Source organism: Lactuca sativa, chromosome 4 (genome assembly GCF_002870075.4).
Source record: "Lactuca sativa cultivar Salinas chromosome 4, Lsat_Salinas_v11, whole genome shotgun sequence".
NCBI classification, from domain to species: Eukaryota; Viridiplantae; Streptophyta; class Magnoliopsida; order Asterales; family Asteraceae; genus Lactuca; species Lactuca sativa.
The window spans coordinates 184587364-184605078 of record NC_056626.2 but is presented as its reverse complement, the minus strand read 5'-3'; the positions used below and the strand labels follow the sequence as shown (position 1 = coordinate 184605078).

At 35.8% G+C, this 17715-nt stretch overlaps 1 protein-coding gene across 1 annotated transcript; it reads right to left on the bottom strand.

Annotated features, from left to right (window-relative positions):
* Window positions 1-11961: 11961 nt before the first annotated feature.
* On the bottom strand, window positions 11962-16301 carry LOC111885547 (uncharacterized). The gene is made up of 10 exons (XM_052771045.1): window positions 15651-16301; window positions 14594-15247; window positions 14417-14509; window positions 14270-14371; window positions 14026-14124; window positions 12739-13131; window positions 12605-12646; window positions 12428-12504; window positions 12244-12328; window positions 11962-12175 (listed from the first exon to the last, which is right to left on the bottom strand). Exons 1-10 carry the CDS (start codon window positions 16299-16301, stop codon window positions 12137-12139), a joined length of 2235 nt encoding a protein of 744 aa, XP_052627005.1. The 3' UTR covers window positions 11962-12136.
* Window positions 16302-17715: the final 1414 nt, after the last annotated feature.

Below are 17715 nucleotides of genomic sequence, written 5' to 3'. Positions count from 1 at the left end.
TTGACATTACCTTGTTTCTGTGCCGTTCCAATTGAGTTAATTATGCATGTGAGCCTATGAGTTCTCATTTGAATGCATAAAAGGCAAGGACCTTAATCAATTTAAAGTACATTGATAGGAAAGGGTGAGCTTCTTAACTACTTCGAAGACATGGTGGGCAGCCGTGTTACTATAAGGCAAGAAATCAAGATTGAGAAGGTTTGGTCCATATGAGTTTGGATTTGTCGCAAACTTTGGTTTTGACAAATTCACATGGATAGGAACACATATACCATTAAAATCTAAGTGTCATAAGATTCCCTCCTTCATGAAAATGACTGTGAGGAAATGCTTTCACTAAGCAAGATTTTAAGAAGATAGTAATTGTGAAAATTGTATTCTCGAATTCGATTATGGTTACGGTATCCCTTTCCATGATTCGAATTATGAGAGTTGGCAATTAGTCTAAATTGTTTAAGACATACATATAAACTATATAAGGCAAAGGTGTGTAATTTTAAGAAGCCTTGATAAAAGATTATCAAAGCATTGGGTATTAGAAATATGAACTTAAAGAAATTCAATAGGCATTGTTTTCTGAAAGTTAAGCTGCATCTGAATACATGTCAAAGCTAGTGGGAGCATAAGTGTTATGTTTGTAATAATCATCGTGATAGTGGGAGTATAAATGTTATGATTGTATGATTATTAAGGCAAGTATTGCAAGTTAGCAATATTAATTATAGAAAACAAGAGTCATACTTTGCAAAGTTGTAAGGGTTGAATAGTTGTTTTGCTATAATTAAGGGATAGAATATTATGCTTCATTTCAAATCTAAAGGCTTAGGTTGTGGAATGTTAATAAACTTAGTCAATGATACATAGTGTGTTCTTAAATTTCGATTATGATTACGGCATTCCTCTTCATAATTCGAATTGTGAGAACGTAGCACATAAAATATTATGGCAGAAGATTGATAAAGTATCAAATCTTTATGTAAGACGTTATGCATCGTGTCCCATACGCTTCGGGTTTAGGATCGATTGCAAATGCTATAATATTTGACCATTCTAAAATTTTCCAAATGTCTAGTGCATTTAGAGGGAAAAGGACAAGAATCGGTTTTGACTAAGATAATTAGACAACTAGGACAATCCAAAGTTCGCCGAGGATTGGTCGCTTGTGAGTAGTTGGAAGTATAGTATTGGATGGACCATATCAACGTTATTATGAATAGAAAAGATTCTATTGAGAATGAGTTGTCATATGGTAAGTATGGAAAGGTTTCCATATTGGGAGTTAGATATTGAAAATCAATGTCTAGATTAAAAACTTTTATGCAAAAGGATGTTCAAAGGAATGTACTTTGAGTGAGAGACATCACATCTATGGAATTGTATTGTAACAATAGAGGACTTTGTAATTTCATTGGCAATAGTCATTGTGACTTTTGTGCTATGACATTACGAAAGGATCATTGCATAAAATGTTAGAATCTAGTATATTCTATAAGTGGCAAGAATTTAATATTCTTTCACTGATGATAAAGGATTAGGAGTTGTGAAATGAGTATGATTGGAAATATGTTTATTTGATCTATTTCACAAAGTAAGATCTGTAGGTAAACATTGTGTGCATTCTAATAGCATGGGACAAGTGTTGTAATAATTCAAGTAAGAAGTTGATTACCCGAAACAACAAATAATGAGTAATCGATATGGTGATAAATAAAAGGTGTTTTATTTATACTCAAAGGTTTGAGGCCATATGGGATTAGTATTATTCTTGTGTTTCACGTTGCATGTTTTGACTTCCTGAATAATTTAATTGGTTTAGAACAGTCAAATTATTCAAACGGGCCACAGTCGTTCATATGTTGGAAGTAGATATGAATGAAGACTGTCGTGAATTGGTGTGTGGATTGTCTAAAGAGCATTAGACATAAGAAAATGTTTGCTGCAACGTTCATGAGTGCTTATGAATATGATTTGAGCATTGGATTAAACCCTCTCTCACTTGGACCACTTCATGGATTTTATCACGAGTGATTGGTGAGACGATAATATCTTATATTCTTGAAACCGAGATGTGTGAGTTGTATCTTGCGAGTCGGTTGCACATTGATAATATGTAAACGCACCAGTAACTTGGTGTTATAAAATATATTGTTGTGTGTGATTCGGTGAGTGAATGCAAGCGAGCATTGAGTCAAAGTTTATCCGTTCCTTTTATCCAAAGTAAGATAAAAGCGATATATGTGGGTCCCTCGATGATTTAGTGATGGCACCTAAGTGCTTGGCCAAGCCGGGACTAAATTGATGTGTTTAATTGTAGTCTGTTGTCAGTCATCTTAAATTTGAATTCGGGAAACTGCACATAGACAAAGAGAATGATTTAGATCCATGTCTCAGTATATACGATATCTAGAATGGAGGAATATTTGATCCCTTATCTAAAGGACACGCGTATCTGATACGATCAGAGTTGACAGCGGCTTTGGAAAGCTACGATTGCTGATCAGGATCTGAAGTCATACATAGAATAGTTTTTAGACTTATCCAAGTGGGAGACTGTTGGATTAGTGTCTAAGTCCATAACTATTTTGGTATGTACTTGACCCGATGGTGCATGGTCCTTTTGGGTTGCCTTTACCAAAGCAACTTGATAGGATGAATAATGGAGAGAAAGGATTAAATATGATTTATTAATATATTATGAGAATAATATATTAAAGGAGAAATCATATTGTTTAATTAATATTAGTCAAGAATTAATAAGAATTAATTTTGTGGCTAAAAGAGATTAATTAAACTTAAGGGACTGCAATTGTAATTATAAGATAATTGCAATTGGGCTATGGATTACCTTATAATATAAGGTTGGACGAATTCTATGGGGAAACCCATTAAAAATCGTCCTAGGGCCTTGAAGGAAGGAGTCCATGGGTTGCTTAGGGCTTAAGCATCCAAATTAGGGTTTCCTTGTTAGATAACCCTAATAGCCTCACTATTTAAAGAACCCTTATGGTTCAAAAAGTGTGGTGAACTAATTGGTTAGGGTTTGCACACGTTTTGGGCAACCTCCTTCTCTTCTCTTCTTCATCCTCTTGCTTTTGGTGTTTGTGAACCATTAGAGGAGTGACATTTGTGACTCTAAGCTTTCTAAAGTCAATACAAGAAGGATTTGAGATTGTTATTGCTACATAACAATCAAGGTATGATCTAAACCCTTATTTATATGTTATATTGATTATCATATGCTAGATCTAGGGTTTATAGTCTTGGATAACTTGCATGTACAATAGTGAAACCTAGATCCAAGCATTAGGGTTTGTATGAACACATAGGATGTTCTTATGGCTAAAACCCATCAGTTTATGTGTCACAACTATCATTTTTAGCTATGAAATTCTATTTTCATGTAACCATCAACTATTGTAAGACTGGTAATCTAAGTGGATATTATGCCCTATGCTCAATTCGAATCATTCATTTGAATCAAAACTCCTGTGTGAAGTTCAAAAGGTAATACAATGCATCTCATATACTTAACTATGGGTCTGAAACCCTAAAAATCCTGGTTCAAGTTTACTATGGACCAAGATCCTCTTATTGGGCCTAATAGGCCAGTAAACCTCTTATTTGATGATTTTGGGCCAATGAAACCCATTTGGGCTCTAGTTGGGACCATATTTGTCAAACCATAGCAATTGGGCTATGTTGGGTCTAAAATAACTCACTTACTTATCATGGGCCATGATGGGCCATGAACTATTCTAATGAACTATGATGGGCCGTGAACCCATCTTCTCATGATAATTGGGCCGTAAACCCCACCCTTTCACCACCTTTGGGCCGTAAACCCTTAAGAAGGGCCCAATGGGCCGAGAACCTTTATTATGGGCCTCATAATCTAGAACCAAATCAAAAAAAGGACCAAACTCTTTCATTCCTTTTCCCTTCTCGGTTTTGTGATATAAAAGAAAAAAAATTATATGATGCAAGCCTTTAACACCTCATCTTTACTTAGTGGTAATCTAGATACAAAAACTCACATATAACTAAGCATCTACTCTCTAAACCGTCGTGTATTAACCACTTGATCCTTTCTCCTCCTTCTTCTCTATTTACGGACAAGAATCACAACCCACCACCTTTCTAGCTTCAATTTGAAAGACATACTATAATTCCTCTCATATTCCTCCAAGAACTTCAAGAAAATCGTCCCCTTCCCTCTTTAAAATTCGTGTGCGCTAGTGTTTGAGTTCAAGAGCACTTCATCCAAAAGTCCACTCATCTTGGTAAGCTACTTCCACTTAAGAGGTTCAACTTCATGTTCATGTTAAACTTACTTCTCCTAACACTCCATTTCATGATCCATGCTTCTTAGAACCCCATAAGTTCGGTGATCTCCTCAAAAAGAGATTGTAAAGCCGAAAACTCTTCTAATCTTCATCAAGAACCAAAATCATCAAAGCAAAGTGAGTTCATACCCTCTATTTTCGGTTTTTACTATGTTTTGGGGGAGAATACAAGTTGTTTTGTGCAGATCTATGTGTTTATGCATGTATATGTGTGTTTTCATGTTTTATGTTGTGTTTATGTTATGAAAACATGTTAGATCTCTACAAAACTCGAAATATCAACTATACTTGGTGATATCTATAAACTAAACAATATTATGTGACTTATTATGAGGTGGGAAAGACTAAACATGCTAGAAATGTTTGAAAACTTACTATAATCATGTAAAGGGGCCATTTTGACAAAATAAACAAAAAGTGAGGTTCTTATGTAACTCACAGTTTTGAGAGGACCAAAAGAGTCATATTTAAATCAAAATGGATCTTTATGATATTCATGGTCTTAAAGGGGCCAAAAGTGCAAATTTTCACAAATGGGCTTCTATATGGGTTTTCAAGGTTTTAATGGGCCAAATATGTCAATTTTCACAAAAATGGGTCTTATTTATGTAACTCATGGTTATTAGGGGTAAAAAAGGATTATTTTTGCTAAACATGGTTAGTTGCAATATTTGAGTCCCTACAAGGATTAAAAATATAAACATTTTCATAAATGGGCCTTCTTTGGGCTTCTTACGGCTTGGGCCAAAAATTTGTACTTTTTGGACTTTTATTGGCTCAGATGTCTTTTTCATCAAAGTTGTACCAAAAATGTATATTATTGATAAGAGGGATTAAAAATGTGAATCTACTAAAATTTGGGCCAAAAAGATGGATTTATCTATAATGGGCCGAAAATGCACATTTTTTTAAAAATGAAGCCAAAAATGATATTTTTGACAAAAGTGAGTGAAAAATGTTATTTTACAAAAGTGGGCCTTTTGTGTCATTTTGGTAAATAATTGAACTAAAACAAGCAATAAAATAACAAACGGGTTAATTTTGCCATTCTCATGTTATTGGGCCTTAGTGAGCGATTTATATGCTTGATAGGTCCTGAATACTCTCTACATGTTTATTGGGCCTTGTTGACCCATTTACATGCTCGACGGACCTTGGATACTCCTTGTGTGATTATTGGGCCTGTAAATAATATACATGTGAAACGTGCCTTAGTTGTCCTTTTACATATATATTGGGCCCGGGTTATATAATGTCATTCCTTATGAGCCTAGAAATGATTTACATGTTTAGTGGGCCTTAGTTGTTCACTTACATGTTCACTAGGCCTGGAATGTACTTTATATATTTCTCTTCGCGTAAATTCGATTAAGGATCTAGTGAGACGTGTCGGTTGACACCTATTGAGTGTACGATCGTAGTCTGTAGTTATAACCAGTGTCTCTTGGAGGGAGAGCGGGGATTTGTTTATAGATCTATATGGGGATGGCACCCCACAGTGAGCTGTTCGCTACAATTAGACTAAACAAGTCTAGGGTGACGAAAACCTTACCTTATTCCGTCGGCGTCCATAAGTGCCAAGACAGGCGAAATTGTCATTATCTAGTATGGTTATAACGACTCACTTAGAGGAATTAACGTTATAAAATTTACGGGAGATCATTCTCTTTTCTCATTGGATTACTCGAGAGCATACTCACGCCGATAGTCAACCTCGGAGGTTGGTATACCAACATTCTCTTTCACAGATAACATCGGGTTGTCTGAGGGCATTCTCTTTACATTCTCTGCATTCTCTTTTTTGAATGCTAGTAAACATTAACACACATGTATTAATACAAGATTGGACACAAACATACTAAATTTTTTTCAGAAAATATAGGGTTTTCTGTTGGTTACGAAGTTATACAAATCATTTTTCACAAATATGCTTATGAACTCACCAACATTTTTATGTTGACTTTTTGAAATTAACTTGTATTCTCGGGAAACGGTTGAGCAGGTTGGACGGAACGAATTAATGGATATTTGTATATTTTGTTTCATCATACTTTAACTATTTTGGCATGTAATATTCAAAACACAATACTCGATGAAAACAATGTATGTTGTTATATTACATGTGTGATGATGATATGTTATGCTTCAATTATATACTATGTGATGATACTGTAAGGATGAAGTCACACCAAACCCCCGGACGTTTCCGCCATCTGGTTCGGGGGTGTGACAGATTGGTATCAGAGCATTGTTTGTAGTAAACTGGCATATCAAATCATAAAAAGATATGCAACTATAAATACAATGGGACTAAAACACTCCGAATAAAGTAATACCTAGGTGCACATTAATATTATAACCCTAATAGTCTCTGGAGGAAATTTAACACCGTGGTTATACCCGGACAATTATGTAGTTGTATTGGGGGTAAATATAGTCTGACCAACTATATTTGTTCAAAATACGACCAACATGTTTTCGGGAGTGATCATGTTGGGAAATGAATCTAGAAACTTACCTCGTGTCCAAAAAGCTCTAAGGAACTTAAACTTAAAAAATTAAAATACTACAAGAGTATTTTGAAATTCTATCTACATATACTCTCTTTACACATTTCTCACCCATCGTGGAGACATTATGGACGGATTCCACCATCCAGGAGATCCATACTTCCCCAACCAGGGGAATGGTGGATGGTTGGAGCCAGAGAAAGAACCCGAGGAAGAACCTATAGGGGGAACGTCAGAACCAGTAGCTGACTCAGATAAGGAGGAGGCTGATGGCAGTGACACAAATGAATCGGACGCAGTTTCCGAAGTCATCAATCCGCCGTACATGGCCAGGGTGCCCCCATACAGGATGGGCCCCAATGGTCCTACGCCCCCATGGGCACACGAGATCTGGAGGTGGAGCCGCCAGCAACGGGTGTGACCTCCATTTGGTATGAACCGGGACTACTACGACTTGAGTCACGGTGGACCTACAGACCGAGTCCTGCCTGTGATAGTGAGGAGGACATGCGACATCGGCGAGCAGGCACAAACAATCACTAGCCTAATGGTTGCCATGAGAGCCGCGGTTGAACATGCGGAAAGGATGACACATGAGGTAGTCAGTGTTGGGTTTTGAGCAATCTAACACTTCTTAAGTGTGCATGCAACCCTAATAAACCTTGGATCTATGTTTGTCTAAATACATGCAAAATAATAATTTTCCAAGGTTCATAACCTATCTAACATGGCATGGGGTACTTTTAAACATAAAAGAATTAGATGAGATTACATACCTTTTGATGTTGAGTTCAATTCCTAAGGAGTTTGAGGGCCAAGCACCAATAGTGTGAATGCCTCAAATGGAATCACAAATCACCACAAACTCTTGGAAAACTTTGAGAGAGTGTTTACACACATAGAAATCGGTCACACACAAACACACATACTCTAGTAACACTAGTCACACTAGTCACACTAGTTACCCTTGTAACCCTTAGGGGCCATTTCATGCAACATAAGCATGCTTATATAGTGTGCATGGTTAGGGTGAAACCCTAATAACCCATGACCTTTCCCTTCCAAGGATCCATGGGTTAAAAGCTCCATGGATCATCCATGGACTTCCATCCAAGCCTAGCCCATTAACAAATGAGTGTTAGCCCACACCATATAAAACCAATAGCCCATAATCTAATTAGTCTTCCTTTTAATCTCTAAATTAATGCATAATTAATTTAAGACTAATACTAATTAAATAACATAAATTCATATTAATATATTATAACTTATAATATATTAATAAACATATGTGTATAACTCTCATAAAATTATCCATAAATAGTTTGGATGAGATGCCACCCAAATGGACCATGCCGGTCGGGTCAAGTATATACCAAGTAAGTTATGGACTTAGACACCTTATCCAACAGACTCCCACTTGGATAAGTCTAATAACTGTATTTGCCTATATAACTTTAGGAACCAACCAGCAATCGTAGCTCTCGAAAACTCCGTTGAACTATGAAGCGCCATTTTAGATAAGTGATCGTATAATCCTCTGTTCTCATGATATCAGCCAGACAAATACAAGGAACAACGTCGTACTTATTGTCCAGCAGTTTGTTTCCCGATTTTCAATTTGTTTGACAAAGAACTTAATCGAACACATCAATTTAGTTCTGACCGGCCGGTAAATAGGTCACAACAAAATCATCGAGGGGCCCAGATATCGCTTCTATTTCTAGAAGGAACAGATAAACTTCGACTCATATGCTTGTTCTACTACTTGTTGAATTGTACACAAAGGCACGTTTTATAACATCAAGTTACTGATGCGTTTACATGCAATCAATGCACAACCAACTCATAGGTAACAACTCATATCTCTTGGTTTGAAGATTTATATGATATTACCGTCTCACAATCACTCGAGATAAATTCCATGAAGTGATACAAGTGAGCGTGGGTTTATTCCAATACTCATAACTTATGAGCACTCATGAATATTGTAGCAACCATTGCTATGACTAAACCCATTTAGCCATCTACAAACTCGATTCATGACAGTCTTGATTCATACCTACTTCCAACATATGAACGACTGTGGAGTGTTTAAATAACTTAGTCATTCGGAAAGAATAACCTAGCTATTTTGGAAGTCAAAACATGCAAAGTGAAACACAATAATAATCGAATCCAATATGGTCTCAGAACCCTTTTGAATATAAATAGAACCACCTTTTATTTATCACCATATTGATTACACATTATTCATTGTATAATGTTTCAAACAATCAACTTAAGACTTGAATAAAAAACAACAGTCGTCCCATGCTCCTAGCGTGTACACTTTGTTTTTCTAAACAATAGTTATGCCATACTCCAAGTATGTACACTATGTTTGTCTATGATCCTTACATTGTGATATAGATCGATTGAACATGATTCCATTGATACTCATTTCACAATCCCAAACCCTTATTTTAAATGTGAGAATCCCCGATTCCTATCATTTACCAAAAAATCTGTTAGATTTTAAACTTTTATGCAATGTTCCTCTTGTAATGATTATGCACAAAGTCACCAAAAACTTTGTTACCAGTCATTACAGAGTATTCCAAAGAAGGTCAACTTCTATGGAACGGAAGTCTCATATTCAAAGTACATTGCTTTGAACATCCTTCTTGCATTAAGGTTTTCTAATCTTACATAGATTGAATAACTTCCACCTATGGAGACATTTCCATAGTCCCATTCTGACTATCACTTCCGAACAAGAGTTACTTCTTTTCAGAATATGTCAATACGGTCCTTTCCGACAACTTACATCATATTTCCAACTTTCCCTGAGCAACCAATCTTTGGCGAACCTCAGATTTGTCCTCGACAAATGCTTAATCACTTTAGTCATATCCAATTCTAAACTTTTCCCTTCTCAATGCCTTAAGCATTTGGAAAATTTAGAAAAGATGAATATTATAGCACATGCAATCGATCCTATATCCGAAGCATATGGGACACGATTCATGATGTTTGACATAAAGACATGATACTAGACAAGTCTTTTGCTACAATATTTTTTTTTATTTGCCATGTTTTCAAAATTTAACTATGAAGAGGGATGCCGTAATCATAATCAAATTTTGAAAACGCAATATATATATATATATATATATATATATATATATATATATATATATATATATATATAGAATTTCTTCAAGTTGAACCATTCCAACATAAAATTCATATATATATTATTGACTAAAGATGATTAAAATCTCAATCTAAGCTTTAGAATTGAAATGAAGTATAATTTCCTCTCCCTTAATTATAGCAAAACATCTTTTCAACCCCTGCAACTTCACGAATTGAAACTTTGTTTTCTATAATTAACATTGCTAACTTGCAACACTAAACGTAATAATCATGCTCCCACTAACATGATGATTATCAGCATAACACTTATGCTCCCACTAGCTCTGACATATTTCAGAAATCTACTGGACTTCTGAAATTTAGATTCATACACCCTTTCTTAGATAGCTCACATGTGTGTCTAAACAATTTTCAGAACTATGAAAAGGGATGCCGTAATCATAGTCTCAATTGCTTAGGCATTTTCCATTTCTCACAAGTCCATGTTAGTGTGCCGATTAACCACACGCGCTCCACTAATGACTTTTGAAAATGCAAATAACACAATTGATATCTACGTAAAATCTACTTAGTGAAAGCGTTTCCTCACCATCATTTTCATGAATCGGAGAGAAACCTTATGACACTTAGATTTTATAGTGTATGAGTTCCTATCCATGTGAATTTGTCAAAACCATAATCACAAGATAAGGTTAGTGACAAATTCAGCCTTACATGGATTAAACTTGTTCAATCTTAGTTTCTTGTCACCTTGGTAGCACAAGGCCCACCAATGCTTCCAAGTTGAACTCTGATAACTCACATGCAAATTCAACTTATTTGAAGTAGATACAGAAACAAGAATTATGTCAACACGATAGGTTGCAAACCTTAAGTTGTGTGCTAGTGATAAATCACAGGTTTTACTCTTGATTTAAATCTTGAAACTCTTTCAGGATCGTTAAGGCTCCCACTGTCCCCTTGACATATAAGTTTCCCCGGTCAAGAACCATTCCTTGACAAAACAAATATTCAAGGGATAGTGCGGATTCTTATCAAGACTAACACTTCACACAATTGGTCTTAGTTGGTCTTTGTCTCATCCAAGACATCACAACTTACCAATCTCAAATGTACAAGAGTAGAAAACATTTTACTCTTACATTTGACTAGTATTAATAAATCTTCCTTTATGTCACTCAAAGTTACAATCTTGGAGTATGACTCTAAGAATTGTTTTGGAACGAAGTATGACTCATCTTCTTGATTTTAACCAATCCAACAATTCATGACCTCTGTTCTTAGCCATAACAATGCACTAAGACGTCCTTAGAGTATGAATTTGTGATATGGTTTCATAATCATTAAGATGATCATGAAATATGATACTAAAGTACTTTCCCATCCTTTCAGATTTGAGAAACTTTTATCTTTCTGCTTAATTTGATTCTTCTCATTTGTTCTGTCATACATTGTAACCTTTCCAATGTTACAGAATTATACTTAAATCATATTTACTAATCTTCAGTAAACACTACAAGAAAAAAGGCCTTTTACGACGCTCATTGCGCGTCGTAAATGGCTCAGACGACGCGCAAATGCGTGTCAAGGAAGGCCATGTCATAAAGATAGACGACGCGCATTTGCGCGTCGTCTAGAGACGACGCGCATTTACGACGCGCATTTACGACACGCATTTACGACGCGCGGTTACGACACGCAATGCGTATCAAGGAAGGCCCTGTCATAAAGGAAGACGACACGCATTCGCGTGTCGTAACCTTACGACGCGCGTGTTAATGACACGCAATGCGTATCAAGAAAGCCCCTGTCAAGAAAGGCCATGTCATAAATGAAGATGACACACATTTTTGCGTATCATAATTTTAAATGTTCTAAAAAAAATATATTTATATATTTATTAATTTTTAAATTAAATTTGCATTTAATGTCTCATAACAAGAAAATAAAATACCATATATAAAAAATACTATCCATTACATAAAATTTTTTGTCATACAAATAACAAACTGTATTTTATATTCATACATATGATTACATTATTCATTAAAAAAACATATACATACATCTTCCCCTAAAATGTTATTACATGATGTTGGCCACTTCATTGATGGATCACCAAGAGGAAAAACAACAACTAACCTAAATGTTCCATGATGTGCCGATACTCATGTCCTGTAACTTTAAATAATAATAAATAATAATAAATATTAATTGGAAGTAGTGATAAGTTATTAAATCAAACATACCACACCAACACTGTTTTTGACAAGATTGCCTCTGTTTTCTGCACTTGCTTGATGTAGCATCTGTTTCACAACCAATCCCCCCATGCTGCAATACAATATAATAATATATTAACAAGAATACCAAAATGGCTAAAAGAGAAATTCTTCTGTTTTTTCTCTTTCATTCTTAATTAAATATTTCAACCTATGAGTTACAAATACAACAGGTCGATCTCCAATACGTGCTGCAATAAGCTTTTCCAACAGCATCGAGCTAACTTCCTACAAAATTTCACATTCCAATTTATTTACATTTCCAATAACCAAACATCTCCAAATCTCATTTATTTTTTAAATATATTTCTAATAACACACCACAAACCTGAAGAGGCAAGCTTGATCCAGACCATTGTGTAAGATTCGTCTGCAAAACAAAAGATATAACTCAAACTTCATTTACAATTTACAATCATGTTTTTATACAAAAACAATTTATAATTTTATATAATCACAAACCTTGTACTTAAGACTAAACAAACGTGCATGAGGGAAATCAGTAGAAAGCCACTCCCCTGGCCAAAAAGTCCCATGTTTTCCTGCCTCTTCATCAATCTTTTCCACAAGCCCAGATTTAGATGATGACTTGTCTTCAGATAACCTCCAAGTCTTGTAGGGCCCACCACGAAGCCCATGAACAAAAATAACATCAAGTGAAGGACTCTCTAATCCACCTTCAGAATCATTATTCCTTCCTTTTCCAGAGCATTCCCAATGACTCATTCCAGGGTTGATCAAAAAAACCGTCTCACCATAACGAGCACAACCATGATTTTTAGTTTTAGAGCCACTATTTCCATCATCATCATCATTACAGAAGATATTCAACAATGTTGCTCTAGCATAGCTTTGAGTTTTAAAAAACATATAACAATATAAACATAAAATGAATGAAAAAACATTGATTTTTTTTCTTCATATAGTTTTCTTCAAGAATAATTACGATGAAGATATTTTAAATGTAAGAGGTACGCTTATCAATAATTAATTATCACATTGTTCATCAACCATATATATTTGAAGTCACATCTGTTTTGAAATAGAATGATCGCAAGTTTGTGACATGAAGTATGGTTTCGTACAGACTTGACTAATTATTGGAGTGTCGCATGTATCTATGTATGTTACGTACACAAATAATCACATCAATTTTAAAGCATAAAAGACAAAGTTCCCAACACCAAAAAGCAACCACAACTACGTTACATGCATGATGATCTTCATCAAAACGACAAAACCCATTACCAAATATACAAAACTTCCCCCCACATAAATTAATTATTAGGTAAACAAATGTCAAAAAGATGATTTCCCAAATATCACAATAAAAGAAAAAAATGATATATTGAGATATGATAAATTTACAATAAGGTAGGATGAGGGATTGTGATTGTAAAATAATAAAAGATTTTAGTACCTGTTGTTTTGTTATTTACACTCAGTGACTCTTTGGATGATGATGATGATTATGTTTATGTATGTGAGGAGGGGTCTACCATACCATAAATGATAAAAACTATTATGGTATATACATAATTCTTCATCGATATGATGATGCTGCTCTAAGTTTGTGCAAAAATTGCAAAGTTTCACTGTAAGAAGGATCTGTTCGGGTGATGGGCTTGCATGAATTAACATGATCTGTCGACTCCAACACCTGCCAACAAGTCAAGCGTATCCAAATCAGCATCACTTTTGTAGAAATTATAAGTAGGGTAAAATAGTCATTTGCTAAATAAAACTTACAACAAGTTCCCCATATCCAGGATATGCAGATTCAATTGGTACTATTTCCAATCGAAAAGCCCATCCCCCATACCCTTCAACTATTGGAGTCACTTTTGTCTGCAAAAAAACAACAACATATTAAGTATTTTCTTATTACAAAATTAATACTTTGAAAATTCTACCCGAGTATAGCAGTGAAAATTGCTTTGTATTTGGATGACATTGTTATAAAGTAAGTGCATGAAGAATTTAAAGAAAGTACCTCGCAAAAACTTAGAACATCAAGAGATCCTTTTTTATGTAGCTCGTGAAGAAAATCATTAAGCTCCACTAATCTTGTGGACCCACTTCTCAACTCTCCTATCTGACAAAACAAAAGTAATCATACTTGCAACTTAAAAAGCAAAACAATCCAATCCAATGGTGCAGGGCGAAAGACATAACCCATTCGCCAGGGCATATCTGCAAGTTTACTACCAAAATGTGGGCAACTGTAGAACACCTAAAACATTGGACAACTTAATAACAATAATAATAATAATAAATATTAATTGGAAGTAGTGATAAGTTATTAAATCAAACATACCACACCAACAGTGTTTTTGACAAGATTGCCTCTGGGGAGATTTTCGTCTTTTAACAACAACTGAGCTACTAAACTCCCGTGAAATTTCACGGATCTTTCAGGAGCAATCAATGCAGACATGACAGCATGTCCATTGAAGTCGAGTTCTTGGATATGGGATCTATTTACATCTGATGCCATTGCCCAATTTGCTAAAGCCCATGCAGCAAAAGGAACAGCAACATGTTGTGAATGCAAATCATCCCATAGTCCAGGGATAACAGTTGTGTTTACAGAAGAAGTGTTGTTTAATTTGTTGAAAGATGATGAGTTGTGAGTGGCTTTAGATTCATCTAACTCCATTGATCGATTGCTTGTAGAAAGACCTACAATTGAAGTGCCTCCAAGAACTTCCATTCCAATGCCCTTTAATCCAGTTCCATCATCATCATCCTGGCTGCTGCCAGGTGGCTCATCCATGTGCATGCCACCTTCTTCAATAACTTCAAGTGCAGCTGCAATATCTCTCATTGCTGCAGTTCCTGATAGCATGGGCTTAAGTTTGATTTTGTCCACATTGTCACAATTGGAAGTGACAATATCCATGATTGCTGCAACAAGCATGCTTCTTCCTTTTGAAGGGTCAGAAATGTTAAATGAACTTCGCCTTGGGTGCTGCTTTCATGAAAATGCTATATCAATATGATAAAAAGTTATTCTGGATAAACTTATATACATTAGAAAATTAATCAAAATCCTAACTTCCCAAACAAGCTATGATTATGTTATTTATGCATGTAGCTTTAGTAGGGTGGACAAATAGCACATCTAATAATTGTTGCTTAAACTACAAAATCAAATACTACTTATTCTGATACACCAATTAAAGGAGAACTCACTGAGTCCGGTTGGAGCTCATTCAACATTAAGGATTTAAGGCCACTAACAGGATTACTAAATCAACAATTAAGAATATAACTATAAGCTACATTTTGGGGCACACCATTACTCTTGCATTTACTAACACAAGAAACAGCAAAAGAGAATATGGTGTTGTCCAATGATGACAGAATTATACCTTTTTGGATTGATGAGGTTGAGCAAAGAATATGAACCTGAGAAGATTGGGAATGGCATGAGGCCTCCCAAGAACCGCCTCCGACACATTAGGGTCAGCAATCAAGTACGCTAAAGCCCTAGCCGACTCGGCCTGAGTCCCATAATTTCCCCCTCCGGACAATGCCACCGACTCTAATAACCAATCCAACACCACACCACCGCCAGCACCAACAATCGCAGCCCTCCGGCTCTCATTTGCCGCCACAATATCCGCCAATAACGCCGCAACCCTAACCTCAAACCCTGACCAAACTTCATGGTTAGCCGAAGACAAAACCGAACGAAGAGATTTCCATAGAACCGACGCCGCAACGCCGGTATGCTTCATCGTATTCACAACTCTCTTAAACGACTCCTTCGACCGGTCAATCGCGTGTTCGAAATCATCAAGCAAACGTTTCTTCTTCGCTTGTTCTTCCTTAATTTCGCTGTCATCAAATATGATAACGGATGATGCAGCAAGAATTGCGGCAGCGGATATTACAGTCGCGGATAATGCAAAGCGAGAAGTGCCTGATAGAGGAGATAGAGTCCTAGGGCGGAGGCGGTGGAGAACCAATGGCGGTGGCGGAAGATCATCTTGTGAATGTGAACTGTTGATCAATTTCATGGCCTAGTGACCAAAAAACCTTCGATTTCACTAAGAACCGGAACCCTAGTTCCAACAATAGTCGATTTTTGGTATTTGATTGAGAGAGTGAGAGAGAGAGAGAAGAACGATTGAAAGAAGGTAGAGGAGAGCATGGCGGGGTTTTTAATTTTTTCAGAATTTCATTTCCCCCTTTCCCCCACTATTAAAGGATGGAACGCGCGTTCCATTAAAAAATATAAAGCGACATCCTTAGACGATGCGCATTTTATTATAGGTGCCCTCCGTGTTTTTTTTAGACACTAATTTAAGGGCGCGCAATAATGCGTGTCTTCTATCCTTAAATTTTTTGAAGAGATGACATTTTTCTAATGTCACTCTCCTTTGCGTAACATAGATCAATGAGCGTCGTATTTTGCGCGTCGTAAAAGGCCTTTTTTCTTGTAGTGAAATCATGACAAATCAATCTTTGTGGTGGACCTTGAACAGCGCACACCCAGTGTACCTAATTCCTTAGTCCTTCATTTGACTCACATATACATGTGATCAAAGAATTAGTCTTAATTTTCAAAGATGAAAATTCTCATTCATCATACAATACAACTTGTATGATTCCAAGTTTCTATCCAATTGAAACTTGGGTGATGAAAAACTTTCTTCATTTGGTAAATTCAGACACTACCACAAATGAAAGAATCAAATCCACTTTCCAATATTGCTATTACTGGAAACATATAAGCAACAATTTTCCACAGATGCCATTGTAAGGATATTTTTAAAATAAATAAAATTAAAACTCCTTTTTTTTATTTTAAAACTTTGCGGAAAATCTTATCCTTACAATCCACATGAAAACCTTGTTGTTATCTATTCATAAGCAATATATTATAACTCTTAAGCAACAGCTCAGAATTCTGATTGCTGAACCATGCGATCAAAACCCACCTTTGCAGTCAGAATCAACATATACTTACTTTAAGCTTCCTATCTTTTCTTTGATTCTTAAAACATCAACATGTGACCCATTCACATTATGTAATAAGAATCTCCAAATAGGAACTTAATAGAGTTAGACAGTAGACTTTACCCGAAGTAGAGTCAAACCTCTTGACTTGATCAACCTTATGACCTTTCAGGCGAATAGGGCAGCTTCGCAACCAATTCCCCTTCCTTTGGCTACAAAACACATGGACCCTTTGGTAATGGCACATGGGACTATCTCAGACTTAGCCTTTCTCTTTACCATTTGGTCAACCGAGTTGACTATAGCCGATCCCTTTCCATTGGGAAGAGAAATCTTTTTCTAGATATCCAATGCTACCATTGTCGATGTCCATTTAAGACTTGGGAAGTTGTTCTTTTAATCAAATTTGCTTTACTGGTGTTCCAAATCATTGCTGATTCCACAACACCAAGCAAATAGATAACATCATTA